General features: G+C 33.8%; 1 protein-coding gene and 1 pseudogene across 3 annotated transcripts in view; both read left to right on the forward strand.

Annotated features, from left to right (window-relative positions):
* PHIP (pleckstrin homology domain interacting protein) overlaps positions 1–24,418 on the forward strand; it is a 127,585-nt gene that overhangs the window by 14,296 nt on the left and 88,871 nt on the right. For all 3 annotated transcript variants that reach the window (XM_059177235.1, XM_059177236.1, XM_059177237.1), the window contains exons 5-7: positions 2,069–2,219; positions 2,306–2,404; positions 16,369–16,529. In XM_059177235.1, the coding sequence (XP_059033218.1) occupies positions 2,069–2,219; positions 2,306–2,404; positions 16,369–16,529 (411 nt within the window). The remainder of the gene's footprint in view (positions 1–2,068; positions 2,220–2,305; positions 2,405–16,368; positions 16,530–24,418) is intronic.
* LOC131833669 (high mobility group protein B1-like) lies at positions 16,541–24,025 on the forward strand (annotated as a pseudogene).

The following is a 24,418-nucleotide window of genomic DNA, read 5'->3' on the forward strand; positions in this document are numbered from 1 at the left end:
AGTTTTCCTTTAAATTTTATTTTTAAGTAAATTATTTTAGGGAAGATTGGAGAAAAGTATAAATAAAATTTAAAAAATTCTTAATTTGGTAAATTTTCTTCTAAATGCTTTTTTCTTAGCGCTAATCATACTAGTGTTTGAAAGAATATGTTTTGCATTAAGATGATGATATTAGGGGAAAAGGGAACCCATAGCTTAACAAGTTTCGGAAATTATATTAAAATCAAATAGATTTATCTCAGGATTTTTCAGAGGCATATAATATAGTATATATAATTTATATTAGAACCTCTTTACTAAAGTATTCATTCCACTAACACTACTGTATGCTACATTTGTGTTGTATTAAATTATCAGTGTGGCAATATGGCTCCATGTTGTCTTCATGACAGGAATGTATTATGATAAAAAGTAAGATTAGTTTCTCTTAATTGGCTTCAGCTTAGAAGGATGAATGTTAGCCAACTTTTTAAAAAAATACCTTTCATGTTCTTCTGTTGGTAGAGTATAACAGATACTGCAAGATGGAATGAGAGAATTTAACCCTTCACTTCCTTCCCCAAATCAATCTTAGGAGGAATTCATACTAAAATTGCCATTTCCATGTGACCTTGAATAGCAGTTCTCAAACACCTGGCCTTAAAACTCCTTTATATTAATAAAAATTAATGAATTTTCTTTGTTTACATGGATTATAATCTTTGTATTTATTATTTAAAAATTAAAACAAGTTTTAAAATACTGAAATGAAAACTCATTTCATGTTTAATATAAGTAACGTTTTTTTTGGAAGCAATTATTTTCCAAAACAAAACAAATTTATGAAAAGTGGCATTGTTTTACATTTTGGGAAGCGTTTAAATTCTTTTATCTGCTACGTCATTTAGTCTTTTGTGATATCACATGTCATGTGGCCCCCTGAAAAATCCACCATGCACTCATGAAAGAGTGAAAAAGCAATATATCATTTTAGTAGTATTCATGATTTTTACCTCAGGAACCTTCTAGGGGTTCCTAGAACTCACTTTGAGAATAGTTGAACTAAAATATTTAGATAGTACATTGAGAAATTTTTTATAACTTGATAATCTAACTATAAATTGATAAAATATTTTTTTCCTCTAATTCTCTTTAGATTTTGTGGAACGACTTTTAGGATGGAAAATAAAAATAGTAGAATTTCATAATCTTGCTTTCAAATGCTAGCATAAATTTAAGCAGTGTTTTGAAGTTGTTCCAGAAGTGCCCAGACTTTTTCTAGTAGGTAGATTTGTTTTATAGTTAAACTTATTTAAATTAATATTTGGAATTTGGCCTTTCTCTTTAAGGTTTTTTGTGAATAAATTACAAAATTGCTCATAGAGGCCATATAAGTGTTTTGAAATTTTGTGATGAACATGAACTATCAAGGTCTTTTTATCCTTTTTATCCTTTTTATCCTTCTTTATAACATCAAAGATCCAAAATATTTTTTTTTTTAAAGATTTTACTTATTTATTTGACAGAGAGAAATCACAAGTAAATGGAGAGGCAGGCAGAGAGAGAGAGAGAGAGGGAAGCAGGCTCCCTGCCGAGCAGAGAGCCCGATGCGGGACTCGATCCCAGGACCCTGAGATCATGACCTGAGCCGAAAGCAGCGGCTTAACCCACTGAGCCACCCAGGCGCCCCAAAGATCCAAAATATTAGTTATATTTTACAGTTGGATGACTTTTGTTTGAAGTTTTTGAAAATTAACTTGTTAAACTACAACATAATCATTTTAGGTTGTAATGCTATATATTTTTTCTTTGTTCAGTATTTGCATTGACTAGAATCTGCTCATTTATAACTTGGCTATATTTAGTTATATTAATTCTTTAGCATTGTTTCTCAATGAATTAAACGGTGGTTGGGATAACTATTTTTTTCTGTGAGTCAAATGGTTGCACAGAATAAACTTGAACTTTTACCTCAAGTAAAAAGAAGTGTTGACTAGGTATATTTTATTTGACACAAAGAACTATCTTATTTTATTTGACACAAAGAACTATCTTATTTAGCAAGTATTTTATGTCTTTCACATAATAGGTGAAGTATTACAGACATTTAGCACCTGATCACTTGCTGCAAATATGTCATCGGCTAGGACCTCTTCTTGAACAAGAAATTCCACAAAGCGTTCCTGGAGTACAAACTTTATTGGGAGCTGGAAGACAGTCCTTGCTGCGCACAAATAAAAGTATGAAAAATTTCTAGTAGGATTTAGACATCATTTTTTGTGTGTATGTCCTATTTTGGATCCATAAAAATATGTGTGTTTAATAGGCTGCAAGCATGTTGTGTGGAAAGGATCTGCTCTGGCTGCATTGCATTGTGGAAGACCACCTGAGTCACCAATTAACTATGGTAGCCCACCCAGCATTGGTGAGTTCATTACCAAGTTGATTTCCTCTTAATAAGGAGCTTATGAAAACAAAAATGTTTTAGCTAAAGAGAATTTCATATTCTGTGCATTAGCATTCAAAGAGGAAAAAGCTATCAGTTTTTTTTTACTGTGTCAGTAATCTTAATAGTGAAGAAGTCATAATGTATAATTCTGGATTATACATACTATACCAAATGTAAGTCAACTTGTTCTTTGATATATTACTTTTACAAAAAATTGTTCCCTAAAATTTATTAGATTGATTTTTGTGAACGACTATGTACCATATTACAGATTAGTTATGGTGGAAAATAAAAATAGTTTGGTTGGTTTTTTTTGTGTGTTTTTTTGTTTTGTTTTGTTTTGTTTTGTTTTTTTAATAAAGCGTAGTGCATTTTTTTGCCTTTAAAATTTCAAAGGAAAATTGCTGTAGATAGGTCTTCCTCTTGAAATGCCTTCTAGATTCATTTCTTACCTCTTCTACTACCAGGCTCTTGTCTTACCTGGATTATCTTCCGAACCAACCTTCTTGCTTTCAGTGTCTTCTTTCCCATTCAGGTCATATCTACAACACTGTAATAGTAATCTTTTTTAATTCTACCTTTGCTGTGGTGGTGTTCTGCTCAAGTAAAAAGAGGTTAAGATATTTTAATGGTGTCATACTTCCGCTTGCATGAGTCTAAACTTTTCATTTTCAGAGACTTTCATATTTTAGTCATAGCGTCTTCTCCCACCCCCACTCTTTTGCCTATCCAGGAGTGTTAATTCTCCTTCTTCCACCTATCCAAATCTATTTATTTATTTTTTGGATAGTTGTTATACTGATCATCAACATTATAGTTTTGCCTTTTGCTTAATATAATAGACCTTTTCTCACTGTTTTAAACTTTCTTTTTGTCCTATTTTCCGTATCCTAAAAATAGCATAGAAGTGATTTTTTAAAAAATACAGTATGACAATCTTTGTGTTTTATGTAGAGCAGTTTGTCCTATATATGTAATTATTGGTAGATGTGGGTTTAAATCTCCTAACTTGCTGCATAGAAGGTGACCTCTTGCTGGTTTTCTATAGTTTGTCTGTGATATGTCTTGGTGTTGGTGTTTTGTTTTGTTTTTTAATTTATCTTGTTTGAGATCCATTGGGTTTCTTGAATCTGTAATGTCTTTTCCTGCCATTGGAAAATTCTCAGCTATTACCTTTTAAAATATCATCTTTGCTCTATTCTCTCCCTTTTGGGACTCCAGTTGAACAGATGGTAGACTTTCTTACCTAATCTTTATCACCTTCTCGTTTATGATTTCATCTTTTTGTCTCTGTGATGTATTCTGGTTTGTTTCCTCTGACCTTTCCAAACATATCCTTTGTAATACTTGTGTGGCAGACAATCATGGATGTTTTGTTTTGTTTTGTTTTTTAGCATATGAGTGTCTTCATTACATAATGATATCTATAGGTAATCTGTATATAAAGAACAACTATTAAAACAAGAAAGGATTTGAGATACTCAAGTATATTTTATCTTTGCACTTAGAAACTTAAACTAGGGGCAGAATAGTTTTCTTTAAAGAAGGGGAAGGTAAAACATTACAGGTGCTTAACCTACAGGGGGACGTCCATCCTCTCTTGAAAACTTGCATGTCTATAAAGTAAGGGGAATGTATTACATTATTCTTTCACCACATTGTCCAGTAGCTCTATGGTAGCTGATAAAGTACAAGAATACTGACAGTAAGTAACTTCTCTTTGCTGTGTAAGTAATTACTGTGTGCCAGGCATTTTCCACTTATTTTCTCTTTTAAAACCTTAAGTGGTCTATAAGCTATTCTTATTTTATAGAGAAGGAAATCGAGGCATCAAAAGGTTTGGCATCTTGATCAGGGTTACACGTCAAGTGTGTCTTATTTTCAGTATGCCTTATTTTCAATAAACTAAACTTTCAGATAGTAGCATTTGGTTACTCAAATTGGTATTAAATCATAATGGTCAGGTCAGTAAATATTGCTGACATGGATATAGGGAATATGGCAAAAAGATCTTGGGTTTTATGTCACACCAGAGAAATGCAACTGGCATATTTAGATAACAGAATTAATTACCAAGTACTTCATTTTTGTACCTTTTTGAAATACTTAATTTCACTTTTAGGGTTTAAAATAAATGTTTTTTTCTTCCACTTATATTTTCAGGAAAATATTTGTTCTATATATTTTAAAAAACAAACTCTACTAAAATGCCAATTTTACCTGCTTTTCTGTTTTTGCATATAATTTTAAGTCACTAAAGCAAAGCTGGACTAATCAAAACAATTCTACTTATTACAGTCATAGTTTAGGGTCCTGTCTTGTCGGTTCCCCTTGGTGACAGTCTTGAATATTTTGTCATTGCTGCAAAATTGGGAATAAGTTGGTAATGGAAAGAAAAGTTCATCATGCTTTTTGCCTGCATGGTGATACTTTGTATCATTTTGAGTTACCACAGAATATGGATTAGAAGACTTTTTTTTTTATTATTCCTCTTTGCTATTTTCTCTCTGGCTACCTTTAAAGATTTTCCTTGCTCTTTCCTTGGTCTGTGGTAGTACTACCATGTATCAGTGGAATGTGAGAAGAAAAAAACCTTAACATTTCAGCTTTTCATAAACTACAGATTTATTTATTTATATATTTAACGCAGAGAGAAATCACAAGTAGGCAGAGAGGCAGGCAGAGAGATAGAGAGGGAAGCAGTTTCCCTGCTGAGCAGAGAGCCTGATGCAGGGCTCAATCCCAGGACCCTGAGACCATGACCTGAGCCGAAGGCAAAACCTTTAACCCTTGAGCCACCCAGGCGCCCCTAAACTATAGATTTAAATGTTTGTACTATAGATTCAGATACTTAAATTTTGACACAGTTGAGATACAGGTTTTTTAAAATAAACTTTTAATTTTGGAATAAATTGTATATTAAAAGTTGCACAGACAATTCACCGTTCTTTTGTAACTTTTATGCAGTTTTCCTAGTGTTATAATCTTAGGTTATCTGGTACATTTCTCAAAACTGTAGAACCCGCACTGGCACATAATTATTATCTAAACACCAGATCTTTTTTATATCTCACCAGATTTTCCCACTAATTACATTTTCTTGTTCAGGATCAGATCCGTGTTTCCATATTGCATTTAGGGCGTGTTTATTTTTTAAGTTGAACTTCCTGTTTGAAACTCAGGCTCATTTACGATGAGTGGGGTTATAAATTGGATTTTCCTTTCTTAGAGTTTTTTCAGACTATATGCAAACTGTTGTACTTCTCAGTTTGAATATCTCACATTTGTCTGAAACTTTAAAATGTGTAAAATAGAATTTCTGACCCTCTAAAACTTGTTATTCCTTTATCTTCAGTTACGCAACTGCTTGTCACTTATTTAAATTCATTCATTTTGACCTGTTATTTTCTCAGTAACCATTTTTTTTTTTTAGAACGCATCTTCTTTTAACATTTACTTTGTTTTTCGAGTCTTAATAGTTTTATAGTCTCTGTTGTCTAATCATTTCTGACTTAGCTGTGTTTGGAGGTTTTTATTTTTTGGTCTTGGCTTCTAGATTTTAATCTGTCCCCTGAATGATCTTTATTTACCTTTATTTTTTTCTATGATACTGTTAGGGCCTGGATTGTATTTATTCATTTATTAACATATAATATATTATTTGTTTCAGGGGTACAGTATGTGATTCATCACATTACACAGCGCTCACTACAATACCCTCCCCAATGCCCATCACCCAGCCACACCATCACTCCCATCTCCTTCCCCTCCAGCAACTCTCAGTTTGTTTCCTGGGATTAAGAGTCTCTTATGATTTGTCTCCCTCTCTGGTTTTGTCTTGTTTCATTTTTTTCTTCTCTTCCCCTATGATCCTTGGCCTTGTTTCTTAAATTCCTCATGTCAGTGAGATCATATGATCATATGATAATGTCTTTGTCTGACTGACTTATTTCACTTAGCATAATACCCTTTAGTTCCATCCACATTGTTGCAAATGGCAAGATTTCATTTTTTGGATGCTGCGTGATATTTCATTATTTATATATACACACATACCACAACTTCCTTATCCATTTATCTATCAATGGATTATATTTCATTGCTCTTTATGGACCCAGTTCCTCAGTATTAGTAAATATTAAATGAAGAGCCGGTAGGCAGTTGATGTAATTAATGAATAGGGTGGGACAAGAAAAACTCAGAATGATATATTTCTGTTTGGCAGAGGCTTTTGTTTCTTCAATTCTCTTCTGCTTACTCCACTCCTTCCCCCTTCCCTACTTCCTTTTTTTGTCTTCTAAGAATAGGTAGCTATGAGAGACTCCTAAGATGTATCATGTTTTTGTTTTAAGGGAGTAAAGCTAATGTTCATTATGCCAAAGTACCAAATACGTAAAATAGACATTATTATTTATACTTTTTCTTTTGCTTAAATTTCTTTTCAAACTTATGATTGACCAAAAAAGGGGAAACACTTTGAAGAATGACGGTTTACTTAGGTGAGTTCAAATTGTTGCTTTTGTAGCTGTGTTTTCTTTTCTTTTTTGCAAATAATGAGAGGAAATTCTTTTTAAGGCCATAGTTGTGATGAGAGGTATCATCTGTGTGCCCTGCCTTCCTGTTGTATGTCTGGCAAACAGTTGGAATAGTAATTAGGAAGCACTAGTCAGTCATTACCCCTTTTTGTTCGTGTCCCCTATTTTTCCAGGTTGCTTACTGGGTTTAATGTTGAATTTCATATCTGTATAGGTGAAGCAAATTATCTTATTTTTCTCATAAAGTCTCTGACTTTTTATTTTGAATTTCTTCAGGGAACCTTTGAAGTTAACGATTGAACATCTTCTAGCCGTCTTGAAACTGGGAAGTCCATGATCAGGCTGAGCAGATATTTATATAAATAGAGCAGCAGTTTGTTCCACCCCTTAAGGAAGACCCAGGGGCAAGAAAGATCTCCCACAAAAGTCTTTAAAAAAGTAAAAGAAAACCTGTGTTAGTACTTACTTTTACAACATGAAGGTTTGATTTTTTAAGGACAGTCATTATAAATGTTAGTATATATATAATACCTTTGAGTTTACAAATACATTTTGTCTTGTTTGCTTTTCATAGCAACACTGCAAGATACCCCCATGTTATTGAAGAAACTGAACCTTAAGAAGTAGCATCCAACTCATTTATCCCTGGTGTTTTTTTCTGATCTTATGCATTTAACTTTATGTCACATTTATTTAGCACCTTTTTGCTTTCTTTGTGAAATTCTTTATGCATTAGTCTTGTACCACCTGTGTCCATTTATTGATTTAGGTATAGGAGCCTTGGAAGTATGCTTCAGGGTGAGAACTTTAGAAAGAATAAAACGTGGTATGTTCTTTAAAGTTTATCTCTTATGAAATAAATAATTTGAGAGAAGATTATTCAGTTCCTTAAGAAAGGCTTAAGAATCTTGTTAGCAGACTGATTTAATTTTTTTTCTAAAATGAAAATTTTTTTGAACCCTTTGTTTCTTTGCAAAATAGGCTTTTGCTTTTAGTCAGATCCCTTCTGATCTATTCTTATTGTGGTAAAGAGTTAAAACTGTAATTGTTTATCCCAGAGCAAATCTTACATTATTCCCATTACTTTCTCCTTGAAAACCTTCAACTTACTGTTTTGGGGAAATAGTCCAGAAAGCCTGACCGTAGCTTAGAAAGCACTCTGCAGTCTGCCCCCTCCTTTCCCATCTCTTTTCTCCATGCTTGCCCCCTGGGCTCTGTGTGCTTACCTGGCTTCCTTATGTAGCTTGAGTACTGTATTTTTTCCAGTCTCAGAGCTTTGCACATGCTCTTGCCTCAGCCTAGAATATGCTCCCTTCCCACCAACATTCTTTGGCTGTTCCATTTTTCAGGTCTTAGTTTAAGTGTGCGTTTTTCAGAAAAACCTAATTCGCTGATATCCAATCCCTCCTTCCCCTGCCATATATTTAAGACCCTCTACTGTATATTTCAAGATTTTCTGAACCCTTTTTTTGCTGACACTTCTTGTTGTAAGTCCTTGTTTCATATCTGTCTTCCCTGCTATACTGCAGTCTCCATGGGGGTAAGTACTGTGTCTTTTCTTTGTTACATCCTTTAGTTCATACTTGGCCCATGTAGGTGCTGTATAAATGTTTAATTTAAAATTGAATGATTAAAATGTTTGATATAAAACTACATAGCTTCTAAAGAATGAGTTTTTGTTAAAATTACTATAAAACATTTAAAAATATTTAAAACTAATAATATTATGACATTATATTATTTTCTGATTGAAGTAGTATCAGACAAGTTTCCAAGAGAGAAAAGAGGAGGAAGAATAATACAAATCAAGTAATTTTACAATTCTAGTAAGTTACAGTCCTAGTAGTTATAATGTATGTGTATTGGGGTTTGTTATGTTTGTGCTTGTTACATACTTGGTTCTTGAGATTTTTTGCTTTACTCTTAGAATCATCTCTTTACTTTCTGTATTTTATTTCAGTGTTTGAGTTCTCCTTATTTATCTTTGTAATATCTGCTGAATTTTATAAACATGATGTCTTTCATACAGCAGGTACAACTGAACACCGAATTGACTATGTAGAGATTTGGAGGGTAGTTACTGTGCATTCTAATTATTTTAGTTACAGTGGTTAAATGGAGAAGCTCTAATGGGTACTCTGTTACCCAGGTGATTATTTCCCTTTTCTCTTCTCTCTTGCCTTCCTCCTTTTTGGGGACAAAAGCTGTTCACAGGATTGTCCTCCTAATGTTGCAGCCCCTTGCTACTTTAACTAAAGTTGGGAATTTTGTTCATTATAGTAAGTGATTTGTTTGTCTTGTTCTTATGTTGGTTGGTTGCTACTTATTGTTGCAAGATGACATAAAGACCAGATGATGGTGTGAACATAAACCAGTCTGTGTTGAATTATTTCCCCATATTATCTCTGGCCCTCTAATTATGAATATTTGGTTGTTAATTCCTACTCATGTCTATGTTAGTAACCTCAGGAAAATTATTGCAATGAGCTTTTCAGTTGTGGCTCTATAGTCAGTTAAATGTTAAAATTTCCTTCTTATGCATTTTTTTGCCAAATAAAATTGAACCTACACAATCTTTGATGTATTTCTTTTGTACTTTAAAAATTTAATGGGATAGATTTTAGAAGCAAAACTTATAAACAAATTTGATGGCACTTTGTGTTATTTTATGGCTTTTGAACCAAACCAGATGTGAATTCTTTGTAGCGTATCATTCAATCCATTGTCAGATTGGCAATGGTTATTGTGTTTTATAGTATACAATTCTGATACTTCAATATACTTATTGTTGAGGACTTCTTTTTTTATAATTAAATAAATTTAAATTTTTTGCATCTTTATCCCTGGGCCTGTTTTTCTCATTCTTTGAGTTTAAGTTAATCTCTTTAGACTGTTTGTACTTTTCATATTGCTCTTTTGAGTTCCTTCAGGTAGACTGATAGACTTCATTTAATTAAAAAATTAAGCAGAATGAATAGATGCTTAATAGAGAAAACTTGGGAAACAGAGAACAGCTCAAAAATCAGTCTCTCTGGTTATCTGCTATTAATACTTCATCATATTTCATTTCAGTCTTTTTTTCTAAAATCTGTCTACCTAATAAGAGTGTGCCCTTTGGGATCAGACTGCCTGAATTCAACCCTTGGGCTTCATATCTGGGAAAGTTATATTTTGTCTTTCAGTTTCCTTACTGGTAAGGAATATCCCCTTATTGGGGATAATAGTAGTATCTACCTTAAAAGATGGATGAAACTAAATGAGAATATATGTAAAGTCCCTGGCCTTTACTAAAGCACTCAGTAATATTAGCCATTATTTTCCACACCTGCTACATATCATAATAGTGTTCAATAGTCATTTTTCTCACCAAATAGGTATTGTGTTGTATTTATGTTGTTGTTTGAAGCAGTTAAGAGTTTTTCTATCATTAGATTCTTCTAGTAGGACCTTCTAGTAGGTCCTTCTAGTAGGACCCTCTCTATCTATAAGCCCTGGTGTCTTTTTCCTCTTCACAGCTATTTTCTCAAAGTATTTGATTCCTGGCTTTAGCATAACTTCTCTTTTAGAGATTTATATGGCTGTTTTTTGTGACCCCATAGTCATATTTCCTTCTCATTAGAACATTTTTGTGGTTCTTTAAAATGAAGAAAATTTTATGTAATTTTATGCCTAATCAGATATCTTACACTGCACAATACATTTATCTGATGGAAAATTTGAAGTCACCAACACCACATGTAGGCAATTTTTTGGATTTGTAATGAACTTGGAAGGTCATTTCTATAGAAATTGCCCTCTGAGTGCCTGGTTGTGAATCTAGCATTATTTTGTTGGGAATTCTAATTCTATATATATATATATAGCAATAAAGCAGTTTGGAATTTGTTTTCATGTGGTCTTGCTTACATGTTTATTACCAGTTTTGTAGTTCACTTAAGTTTAGTTTTAAAGATTTCCAAACTCTTCTTTTAAAGTTATGAGTTACTAATTTTACATTTAGAAAGCCTTTATTAACACAGATCATGGAGATTAGAATGAAATCTAGGTACTGATTATCCAGAATTTACTCTTTTCTACTTTAATTTAGGAACTCTTTTTGTGGTTATTAATTATGAATTATAACTACTTTTGCATTTTATTTACAGAAATTCTGGGAGTTTTTTCATTTATGAGTAAATGAAATTAACCTTACATTTCCAACAAATCTATTTTTTTAACTTCTCAGTGATCCTCAAATTAGATAATAATCAAGACTGAGATATTTTAAATGGATGCATAATGATGAAGAATAGCCAGGTAATATTAAGACATCATTAGTTATAAAATCAAAATTTTGGTACTGGCATATAAATAGACATGAGGTCAGTGATATAGCACAGAAATTATAAGATAAGATAATCACAACTTAATGGGGTAGAAAAAGATGAGTAAATGAAAAGTCTGGAACAAATGGCTACTTGGAGGAGAAAAAATATCTTTTTAGAGGTTCACCCCAATATATACTAAAAGTCCAGATAAATTAAGGAGGTGAGAACTTTAAACCACAGGGAAGTAAAAGAAAATGTAAATGGATATTTATTATACTGTTGGCTGATTAGGACTCTTCATATTAAATCAGTAGAAGAAATTATTTTAAAAAGGAAAAAATATTGAAAGAATTGACTAAAATTTGTGAAATTGTGAGATGCCAAAGAACAGCATTAATATGAAAGTCAAGTATATTGTGGAAAATGTTTCTAGAAATATAACTAGGGGTGCCTGGGTGGCTTGGGAAGAGTCCTATATCCAGCTCCCTGCTCAGCAGGGCGTCTGCTTCTACCTCTGCTTCCCCCCTCCTTGGCTTGTGCTCTCTGTGCGGTGTCTCTCTCTCTCTCTCTTTCTAATAAATAAAATCTTAAAAAGAGAAACATAACAGAGAAATTAAAGTTGAGAGAGAAAGAAATTTCCTTAAAGTCCCCCTAGTATCAGGTTCGAATACAAGTCTGGCAAACTTAGAGGTTAACTCTTATTTCATTAAGGAATACAGCAGAGCTGTTAAAATGCTGTTTATGGGGGAAATCTTTGTAAAAATTTTAAAAGTGACTGATAGAATTAATGGATTTTTCTTTCATTTATGTTATTTTCTACACTGAGTGTACATTAGTGTTATGATTGGAAAAAAGAATTTTTGAAAAATAAGTATAAACTGGGGAAGAGTGACTTGGGGGGGAATTTGATTTATTGTCCTTAAACCTAGAGAAGTAATGGATATGAATCTACAGGTTAGATAGGTATGTAGTTATATCTAACATTAAATTGTGGGCCTTTTGTTAATCTCTAATAGCTATGTAGATTTGTGCACATAGACTTTGTTTCAAAGATTGTTTTGAATGATTTGCTATTGATGACATTGTTCTTCATTTTGTTCCTTTTCTCGCTTCAAATTTTACTTATTTAGTTTTACTCTTTTTTTTTTTTTTAAGATTTTATTTATTTGTACAAGCAGGGGGAGGAGCACAGGAAAAGGGACAAGCACACTCCATGCTGAGCACCCGCTTGCTCCTCAACCTGGAGATCATGACCTGAGCCAAAATCAAAAGTTGGTCATTTAACCAACTGAGGCACCCAGGCACCCCTCTTTGTATTTTAAAGAGACTGATATTTCAAATGGGTAACAGTGATTTCTGGAACGTTTATTTTATTTATAGTTCTATTTTACTAGGGAATTGAGTAAAATATGTTTACTTTTCTCTTTCCCTCTAGATTAAATCTATTTAGCAGAGTAGTTGAAATGAAGAACTATTTAGGGAGATTCTGGGTATATAATCTGTTCAGTAAATCCTCTATTTTAGTTTTATTCTTTAAACCTAATTGTTTTATTATATGTGTAATTTATTAAATTCACCAAATGCATACTGATATCTACTGAGTGCCAACCATCATTGTCAGCTTTTAGGCAATATTTAGGACAAAAAAGACAAAATCTGGTACATACAGAATTTATTATATAAATTGTAGGGGTGGGAAACGGGCAGGAAATAAACAGTGAACATATGAGCAAATAAATATATGCAATCTATTGATAAGTGGTGGAAAAAGAGCAAATACAGAGCTGAGTAAAGAGGGACCAGGAGTTCTAAGTGGTAGTAGGGAAGGAGTTGCAGTTTTCAGTGAACTGATCAGGTTAGGCTTCATTGAGAAGTGACAAAAATCTGAGAAAAAAGTTGGAGAAGGTCAAGAAATTAGCTATATGTGGGGAGAGTATTCTACCTAAAGGGAACAGCCAGTGCAGAGACCCAACATGAGGAACATTCTTTCTGTGGGAGAATGGGGGCAGGGGATTAGAGTGGCTGAAGCAGATTAAATAAAGGGTCTCAAGTAGTAAGTGAAATCAGAGATGATGAGAGACAAGATTATGCATGGCCTTAGTAGGCTTGTTGTGTAATGTAAAGGATTTGGTATTTATTCTGAATGAAAGGAAGATCATTGTAGTTTTGGGCACAGGAGTGATGTTGTAAGGTTGCTTCTGAAGTTCACTACAGTCTTACTAGCAGAGGTGACATTTTAACTGGCCTTAAGAAAGTAGGAAAGAATATGCCAAGTGAAGGAAGATAGAAATTTGCTTTGGCAGCCTTAATTTAAGAATATTTCTCATCGCCATACTTCGGAAAATAAATGTACTTTCAAACCAAGTCCTATATGCTACTTGATTTAAGGTTAAAACTATAATAATGTCATATAAGGAACTTATTCCTTTGTGACCCCTTAGATCTGTTTAGCCATGCTCATTTTAAAAATTGATGTTCTAGTTTAATAAAATTTAAGAAGTTTCTATAATCCAAGAGACATTTCCTTTTTACTCAAAAATCCAATTAGTCTATTAACAGTTTCTTTAGAAAGTGAATAATTGCCATTTTGCCTTTCTGCCATATAACTATAGATTAAGTTGAACCATCTTGTGTATGTTATTAACTAAGATTTTTTATTTAAAAGGTTCTGCACTCAGTTGTGGGAAAAATGAGTAAGACAGAATTTCTTTCCTTAGGGTATTTAAGATCTGGAAAGGGAGATAGACATTATGCAAATGGTATAGTAAAAGAAAATTTGAATTCATTGGATCAGAGTCCTAGAACATCCTTCTCTCTACCTTTGTAATAGTTCTCTACCTATTTGATCTGGTTGGGCCTACAAATTCAGCCTCCTCAGGTTAACTTCAACTTTTGAACCATACTTTTATTTTCTTCTTTAACTCCCTCTATCAAGTTTATCCAGCAAGTTATTACTGATGAATTCTACATTCTGTTCTCTCTTGGTTATCTTCAGTTACTGTTACACAAGTTTGTAATTTGTCTGAAATCAAGGACTTGGCTGGGATAGAGTCATAGAATAGATATTCAGCAGTTAATTGGTAGCCAAGCATAACAAAAGGTAGTACAGAATTATAGTTTTAACTATAAATATATTTCAAATAATGTCTCTGGAAAGTTTGATTTGTAAAGCTGACTATAAAGGAGCTTTTTGAAAGGGATATTCTTTCTTTTTCAGTTGACTCCTGAAATAAAAATTAAGATTTAAACCTATTTTAGAAAGATTCAGGAAAAAACCGTTTAAGAGAGCAGCAGCATTTCTCTTTCTCTTTGCTTAAGTTTTTTTTGCTTAGGAAATAGTCGGTCAACTCCGATTTTTAAATGGTCTTTATAACAAATTTATTTTTAAAAATTTTGACATATATGCATGTACTTGATCATTAAATTAATTTTGATATTGTAATTATTTTTACTAATCATATTTTTATACTTGGACAGTATTGAATGTCTTTAAAAATTTGTCATTTTGAGAACTTTGTAAATTTTGGATGGAGGGAATTAACTATATCTTGGTAACACTGTCAACATTTGTGTCATTTGTCATCACTTAATTTCTTACAGATTAAACAGGTGAGTCTGAGATATCATGGATCTTTAATATTTGGATAAGATCCTTAGAATTGGCTAAGTTCTCCTTTGACAAGACAATTGATGTCTGTGGGTTTGTGTGATTCTTGATCTAAATCAGTTTGGAACCAAAACACTAGAGGAAGTCTTTTACCAGAAGATTTCTGTGCATAAGGAAAAAAGTATCAGGTTTGTTAGAAACAGTAAATCACTGTTATTGTGTAACCAGTTTAAGCCTAAATAAACTAATTTACAAATGTCAGAGCTTATCTCAGATATTCCCAGATGTTAAAAATAAATGGTAGCATAGAATTTATGTGCTAATAGCAAAGAGGTATATTCTGCTAGAATATAAAATAATTGATGTAGTAAAAGAACATGTAAATGTAATGTAATTATTCCTTGAAATGTAATGCAGAGCATTTTTCTACATTTCTCTTCACAAGTCCCCAAGATTTTTTTTCTTTCTTTTAAATATAGTGTGAGCCAAACACTTACTGTACAGGAATAAAACAATAAGTACTGAGATTTTTTATGTGATGCCAAGATACTTGTATTTTATCCACTTTAGGACATAATTGCTGGACTCTAAATCTAGGTTAAATAGTATTTTGTAGGTGTGTTTAAATTTCTTTGGGACTAAATTCAAGCGAAAAGCTGCAGTGCTTACCATACAAAGTAGATGGCAGTCACGGTCAGAAAAAATGCCTTATATTAAAAGTAATTTTAAAAAGTATATTAAAAGGAATCTATAAGTGAATAATGTGCCTGCAGATCAGTCAACATATTTATTGAGCACCTTCTTTATTTAAGATTATCAGAATAGAAAATACATTCCAATAGAAAACATTTTGGGTTGAAGTCAGCACATCAGGCTCTGAACAGAAGATAAACTTCAGTCATATCTTGAAAGATGGTTAAAATGGATGAGTTGACCAAAAAGGACTAATAGGTTCTAGAGAAAGAATCATTATACGGGTGTTTGGCAAGGTCCTCAGTTTAGTTACTTTTTAAAATAATGCAATGAATTATTCCTCTCTCTTCATTTGTGCATATTTTTTTAAAACATCATTTGGCATGTCAAATTTAATGTGTTCAAGAATTGCTGGTTGATGAAAAGTAGAAATTGCTGGATCCAGTTTTAACTGCTTTTGTTGGAAACTATCTCATGGGGGCATTTTAAAGAAATAATGTGTAAAATGCTTTTGGTTTTTTAAGAGTACTAGTCAGAGAGTAAAGAAGTCTAAATTTTAATCCTAGCTTCATGTTATACACTTTGTGACTTCAGTCATATAAACTGACTTGGCTTATTTGTAAAATTAGGGTAATAGTGCCTGACTTAATTACCCATAAAACTGAGAGCCATAAACATTAGAAAGCATCTCTGTTTTTACAACATTTGAGAAGTTGGAATATGTGAATGCTTAAAAGATGATAATTAAGAAAATTAATTTCTGTATTATACTCATTTCCCCCCTTTTTCTCTTGGTAGCGGATACTTTGTTTTCACGGAAGCTGAATGGGAAATACAGGCTTGAACGACTTGTTCCAACAGCAGTATATCAGCACATGAAAATGCATAAACGAATTCTTGGACACTTGTCATCTGTGTACTGCGTAACTTTTGATCGAACTGGCAGACGGATATTTACTGTAAGTAATTTTTGAAGTATTATCTTAATTCATATATGGCATTGAAGAAACATCGCTTGTAGTTGAACTTGAAACAGAACTTTCATGTTTTGTCTTCTAATGAAAAACTGGATATTCAAGTAATTTTGTTTACTATGATAAAAGATTTTACTTGAAGTTGGACTTGATTCAAGTTTGGAAAGTTCCTAAATGTTGTAGTACAGGTACAGCTATATGATGGTGCTATATTATGGATAAGTGTGAGTCCTGACATTCTATCAAATATGCAGTCTAACATTTTATAAAAATACCATATAATAACTTAAACCCTGTACCAGGGACTTTACGAAAGTGTGTTAAGCAAATTAGAGGAGATTATTAAATGTATCTTTTTATATTATGCTTAGTACCTCATTCTTCAGTATATTTGATGTTGTGTTTAAAGAGGCTCTTTGGGCTTATTTGCTCTTGTTTCTTTTAACCTGTTAAATGAAGGAAAGCAAAGCTTTTCAGCTTTAACTGAGAAAATTACCTTTGGAAATATTTCTGTTTATTTTTAGGTGATTAACTATTATATACACTAAGGGTAGTAGTTACTACACTTTTCCTGTACTTAAATGCTACCCTGTAAGCTAAAGGTATGCTTTCATTCACAAAGTCCTTAATTTTCTTTGAAGTAAGAAACTGGGAAATGGAAATTATAATGGAAATTCCTTTCTCTGTCTTTGGAGAGCAGCTGCAAATTTTACACAGTTGGGTACAATTACAGATTCCTCTTTTAAATAAATATGCTTGTAAACTGAGATTTATTTATATCTGCTTCCCTACCCATGTACCTAGTCACCTGTAAAATAGCATAAACAGCAGGATGTGGGAAAGGATTTCCATACATATCTTTTCCCTGGCTCTAATCCACTCAGGCATTTGCAGATCATTTCTTAGATTAGTATTCTCCTCTTTCACCTTTTCTTTTATCTCCATTGTTCTCTATGAAGCAAAATAAAAGTGAAATTTTCTGATAGGTTATTATTTTTAAAGGGGAGAACAAGCATCTATATATTTGCTAAAGTGCTTGATACACTTTAGCAAATATATTTGTTTTCAAATGGTAATGGAAAATTACATTTACCTCTTTCAAGCTCAGTATACCAATATTTAAATTCACGTCTCAAAACAAAATAAATTTGGTATTTGTAATGTTCAAAAGAATCTTTCAAAAATAGTAATAAACTGAAATAACAAGAAAAAAGCATTACATTGTGTTTGTACTTCATTTTGCCAAGGATAAAGTTACGCCATTGCATTGAGGTTATAAAAATATATGACTTAATTTTTTATGTTAGTGAAGTATCTTGTGGGGATTCTTTAAAAATGATAGGATGGTAAGTATTTATTTCTTGTAATTTATGAAGGATTATGTGTTTTGATTTGAATTAGAGAAATAATCTAGAATTTTTTCGAGGGAAAATGTAGTGAAATAATGTGCTGTTGCTATCTCCTGAGTTTAGTAGGTGGTAGGTAAGGAGCTGGAAGAGCAGCACTTTGAACCAAGGGATAGCAAACTACTCCTGTGGGTCAAAGCCAGCCTTCCACCTGTATTTGTAAATAAAATTTTATTCAAACAAAGGCATGCTTAGTTGTTTCACATATGTATAGCCTACATTTGCTTTTGCGCTACCAAATGGCAGAGTTGAGTAATGACAAAGGCAGGCACATGTGAGTATTTATGACTGCAAAATTGAAGATAATTATTGGCCCTGTATAGAAAAAAATCGGCACGCAGCCCCTGTGCTAGACATTTAATTTCTACTTTTAGGAGCTTTTAATTTGGGGAGAAGGAATGACATGTGAAGAAGTTGTTTTCTGAATATTTTTCTTTATTTGAAGACACTTTTTTTTTTTTTAAGACTTTATTTATTTATTTGACAGAGAGAAACCACAAGTAGATGGATAGGCAGGCGGGGGGGGGGAGCAGGCTCCTTGCCGAGCAGAGAGCCCGATGCGGAACTCGATCCCAGAACCCTGAGATCATGACCTGAGCCGAAGGCAGAGGCTTAACCCACTGAGCCACCCAGGCGCCCCTATTTGAAGACACTTTTAAAAGGGAAGAAAATTAGCTCCGTATTATTTTATAAGAATCTTACCAGAGTCTAAAATTGAATTTTTTATGTATGTGATATAATTTACTAATTGGGCCAAACTCATAGTCTTATTTGTAGTTTTTTACTGCTGGTTTGCAGTTGTAGATTCCAAAATGCTACCATATGATAAAAAATGCTTAGATATGAAAAGTACTGTTATTTAAAATTTCATTGTATTTTTATGGTTATCTCAAGTGGCAATAGGATGCCTATGAGTTCACTGTTCTATTAACTTCATAAAGTGGGATGGCTGCTGGGTATTCCCTCATTCCACTGGAAACACACTAGCCACTGACTAATGTTTTGAAATTGGTGTTGAAAACTGATGAGATAAAGCTTTAGGATAGTAGGTCATGAATAACTAATGAGCGGTTCCTATGAGGGATTCCTATGTTATTTATTGGAATAACAGTTCAGTAATAGATGAACCGGTTTTACTTTTTTATCTGTTTGGTATTTGAAGACCTTACACATTCCTGAAGTTTTCATGTAGATGTATTTGCAAGTTTTTTTCCAAGGGACAGATTCTCTTGGGTCCTTTCTGAGTGACAGCTAGAGGCAGTATGAATAGCACTGTGTTTAAGACCATCAGCTTTGGCATTAGATGGCTCACATTATCTCACCACTGTAATCTTCAGTATTCTCATCTCTAAAAAAGGAGGAAGAAGGGCAATAATAATAATAATACCACCCCTACAAGATATTTGTATGACTACATGAATGGAATAATGCATGTAATTAGTATAGATCAAGATCTACAGTAAGAAGTCATTGTTTTAGTTCCTGCTGTTGATTTTATAGATAGATTTAAATAAATTTTATCCATTTTGTTTCTTAATTAAAATCTTAATTACAAATTTTGTACAGGATCTAAAATGAAGTCATTTGTAATTGATAAGTGAAATTTTGTATTAGGACAGTGTACAAATATTTTGTACTAGAATTTTTTTTTTTTTTTAAGATTTTATTTATTTATTTGACAGAGAGAGATCACAAGCAGGCAGAGAGGCAGGCAGAGAGAGAGGAGGAAGCAGGCTCCCTGCTGAGCAGAGAGCCCGATGCGGGGCTCCGTTCTAGGACCCTGAGATCATGACCTGAGCTGAAGGCAGCGGCTTAACCCACTGAGCCACCCAGGCGCCCCAATGTACTAGAATTTTTAAATTTTTTTTTTCCACAGTACAATAATGAGAAGAACCCAGGGAGGGAGATAGCATAATTACTGAGTCAGATTTGCTTCCTAATTCGTAGTTTTTAAATTTGTTTTACTTGGTTTTAGAATCACTGCCTCAAATAATATTTACCAAAGAAAAACAGAGTTAATGAAATCTCTCAGGAGGAAGCCATTCACTCATAATACAAAAAAGTATGTTGAGGGCCATATGAAAAGATCCCCCGCCCATTTTTATAGATTTATTTATTCGAGAGAAAGAAAATGAGTGAGTGGAGGTAGGGGCAGAGGGAGAGAGAGAATTTCATTTAGGCTCTCCACTGAGTGCAGAACCTGACCTAGGTTTCAATCCCACAACCCTGAGATTGTGGGATTTCTGTCCCAAGTAGAAATCAAGAATCAGATGCTCAACCGACTGAGCCACCCAGGCACTACCGTCCCTTCACAGAGAAAAAAAAAAAAAAACACCAAATGTATCTTTATTTTCAAATTAAAGCAAAAGAATATACAATATTTCCATAAATGCCCTAAGTTATAAACAATCTTCTAGACACTTAGGTTCTAGAAATGAAAGACAAAATATCTGTCCCTGGAGAGTTTGTAGATTGTCAGCAGACAATATTGATACAATTGATAAGAAGTTTGAATGGGGCTATATAAGATACTGAAATATCATAGGAGGAGAAGTATTGAATTCAGTGTGTTGTAGGAGATGGTAAGGGAAACTTCACCTCAGCTAAATTTAGCTGAATATTGCAGACCAGGGAAAGGCATTTATAAACCTTGGGAGAGTATAACATGTAGTTGTATATTACTGGATATGGCAAAGAATAAATGTGGATTATCATTAAGCAAGAACTGGAGATATTAGTGGGGGACACAATGATCAAGATCCTTTTGGTAGTGTATGAAAGGGAGTGGGTTTCTTTCCTGAAGGCAGTGGAGAGAAAATGACAGATTTAGACAGAAGAGTGAGTATAATTTCTCTTTTTAACAATCCCTTTGGCATTATTGTTAAGGATGGATTGAAACTAAATCTATATATAGAGGAATTGGTGAAAAGGTTCTGTCAGAATTGGTAAAGTGTTCTGGCAGAACAGTGAAAAGGTTCTGTTCAAGCCATGACGATTTCTTTCATCATGATGATTTCTTTCATCATGGCTTGAACAGAGTCACTATGAAAGTAGGGATGGGACTAGTGGATTAAAACTAGAATCTAGGATTTGAGAGTTTCATTTGAATCTAGGGAATTGAGAGAGAAGAGTATGGGATCACATGTTTTTACCTTGTGTGACTGGTTAGAAAGTCTGTCATTTATAATGGTAGGGATTTAAATAGAGAAATTTGTGACTGTGGACATGTTAAATTTGAGATGGTTGTCTATATTGCCAAATAAAAATATTCAAGAGGTGTTGAATGCTCAGGAAAAAATTAAGGCTAGAGGATTCAGTTTGGGAATCATTGAACATGGTAATTGATTATACTACCTCATATATGTGTGTGACTAACTTTTAAAACAGCTGAAAGAAAAGGAGAGGAATCTGTTATTGAGACTGAGAGCTGCTTAAGAGGCCAGAGAAAAATAAAAGAAGTGGTGTCTTAAAAGACAAAGGATTAGGGATGCCTGGGTGGCTAAGTCGGTTAAGCAGCTGCCTTTGGCTCAGGCTCAGGTCATGATCCTGGGGTCCTGGGATTGAGCCCTGCATCAGGCTCCCTATTCAGCAGGGAGCCTGCTTCTCCCTCTGCCTGCTACTCTGCCTGCTTGTGCTTTCTCTCCATCTCTCTAATAAATAAATCTTAAAAGAAAAAAAAAAACGAAGGATTAGTATTTTATAAAAGATGTAAACCTAAAGTAAATGAGAGCTGAAAGGCATTTTTTGGACTTGTCAATAAAAATAAAAAACTTTTATTTCAATATTAGGGATAGGAGATTACAGTGCATGGAGGAGGAGTTGGGAATTGAAAAATGGAGGAGACTTAATGCAGACTGCTCTTTCAAAAAGCTTGACAATTTTTAAGGGAAAAAAAAGACTTATCTGAAAATAGAGTACTGTTATTGAACTTCATACTTCTGTTACATTGTATCTTTTATGTTGCAGTGAATTTGTTTAGATATCTCTCTTAAGTTGTGAACTTCTTACTAACAAAGACTTTTCTGGTGAACCTTTTTAGATCTATAATGCCTCAGAGTATCTAGTGCATACATTAGGTGTAGAACAAATGATGAATGAATCAACCAGTCAATTAGAGAGATAAATATGAATAATGTTCTCTTGCAAGAACCATAGACTTTATTAGGGGAGATGTACACATACATCTGTAAGACAAATTCCCTTCTTGTATGGTTCTTTACACGGGTCTTTTTCTGTGCTTCAAACTTGCAAAGTCCATTTATGGTTTGGAGCCTTTGTAGTAGCTATTCCTTTTGCATGAAATTATGTTTTCCAAAATATGCCCCTGGCTAATTCCTTTATTAGCAGTCCCCTGTTGAAGGAAAAATCTTTTGGAGATTTTTTCCTAACTACCTTCCCTCTCTGTACTTTACCATCATTATTTATCCCAGTTAGGCACTTTACTATATTTTTCTTACAATATGTATCACTGTGTGAAATTATTATTTTTAAAATCTGGGTTTTGTGAGAGACCGCGCTACGGGCAGTGATGCACTGGGTGACTCTGCCTCACTGAGGAGAGTAATTAAATATGGGCAGAGAAAATCCTAAGAAGCCGAGAGGCAGAATGTCATCATATGCATTCTTTGTGCAAACTCACTGGGAGGAGCACAAGAAGCAGCACCCAGATGCTTCAGTCAGCTGCTCAGTTTTCTAAGAAGTGCTCAGAGAGGTAGAAGACTATGTCTGCCAAGTGGAAAGGAAAATTAGAAGACATGGCAAAGGTGGATAGGGTACACTGTAAAAGAGAAGTGAAAACTTACATCTTTCCTAAAGGGGGAAAAAAAAGTTAAAGGATCTCAGGGCACCCAAGAGGCCTCCTTCGGCCTTTTTCTTGCTTTGTTCTGAGTATCACCCCCCAAATCAAAGGAGAACATCCCGGCCTATCCATTGGTGATGTTTCAAAGAAACTGGGAGATAAGTGGAACAACACTGCTGTGGAGGACAAGCAGACTTAAGAAAGAAGGCTTTTAAGCTGAAGGAAAAATACAAAGAGGGTATCGTTGTGTACTGAACTAAAGGAAAGCTTGATGCTGGGGGAGTGGTGGGAAGCAGCCATCAAGGCTGAGGGGGCGGGGGTGGGGGGTTCATCAAGACTGAGAAAAGCAAGAAAAAGAAGGAAGAAGAGGAAGATAAAAAGGATGAGGAGTGGGGCGTTGTTTTTTTTTTTCTTATCTATTAAGCATTTAACCTTCCTGTACACAACTCATTCCTTTAAAAAAAAAAGAAAACTGGAAATTGAAATGTAGGCTATGTAAGATTTGTTTTTTTTAAACTGTCTGTTGCCTTTTTTTTTATAGTTTACACACTATCAAATGTATAGTCCTGTCCTGATGGTATTTTCAGTAACCACTAACTCTTCCTAGTATAGTATGAGGATTGTTAATTGACATGGAAATTGAAAGCAGGTTCTTGTTTGTGCGCAGCAGAAACTAGTTTTGTGTGGGGGTGGTGGTTATGTCATCTTCAGTTGTCTCCAGTGCAGCTAATAGGAAATAATTGTTTTATTAATTGAATACCTCTCTGTAATTGCAAAAGAAAAAAAGTTACAGCTGTATTGTTCACATTGTGAATGCTTCTGAGTAAATAAAATTTTTTAATTAAAGATAGAATTGGGGTTTTGTTCTCAGTAAGTTTCATTAGGCTAGACAGGGACCTTAACTGACTAAAATAGGAATGCAAGAATCTATACTGATTTAGTTAAGTAAGTGAATAAATAAGTGAAAAAGGAGGAAAAACTGCTGTTGAATGTCAACTGATAATTGTAGAAAGAATGATAATTTGGCAACCATTGTAGTGGTGATTGATTCATTTGTATGTCATCAGTGGAGGCTAAGACTGATGGAGGATCTTATTTAAAGATCTTGGCCTAATCTTACAATATGTTCCTACAAGGTATTAATTAAAAGGGGGAAACTTCAGCTTTACAGGGGAGAAATCTTGGAAACAACATGATAAAATTAGCTTCACATGGGCACCTGGGTGGCTCAGTGGGTTGAGCCTCTGCCTTCGGCTCAGGTCATGATCTCAAGGTCCTGGGATCGAGTCCTGCATCGGGCCCTCTGCTTAGCAGGGAGCCTGCTTCCTCTTCTCTCTCTCTGCCTGCCTCTGCCTACTTGTGATCTCTCTCTGTCAAAAAATTAACTTCACTGTGGTGAAATGAGTTGACATTGTGTGTCCCCTCAAGTGGTGCACTGAGAAATCTATCTGGTGGGATTCCTACCTAGACAGTATGACTTCTGATCATGAAGAAATAGTAAAACAGACTGAGGCTTGGGGTCATCCTACAGATTCCTGAGGACAAAAAATTGAAAACTTGAGGGAAATATTCCAGATTGAAGGAGACTGAAGAGATAATTTAACTGAAGTGTAACATGTGTTACGATATGGGATCCTGGGGCAAAAAGGAAAAGGAAACATTGTCAAGAT

This window comes from Mustela lutreola, chromosome 6, assembly GCF_030435805.1.
Source record: "Mustela lutreola isolate mMusLut2 chromosome 6, mMusLut2.pri, whole genome shotgun sequence".
Taxonomy (NCBI): Eukaryota; Metazoa; Chordata; class Mammalia; order Carnivora; family Mustelidae; genus Mustela; species Mustela lutreola.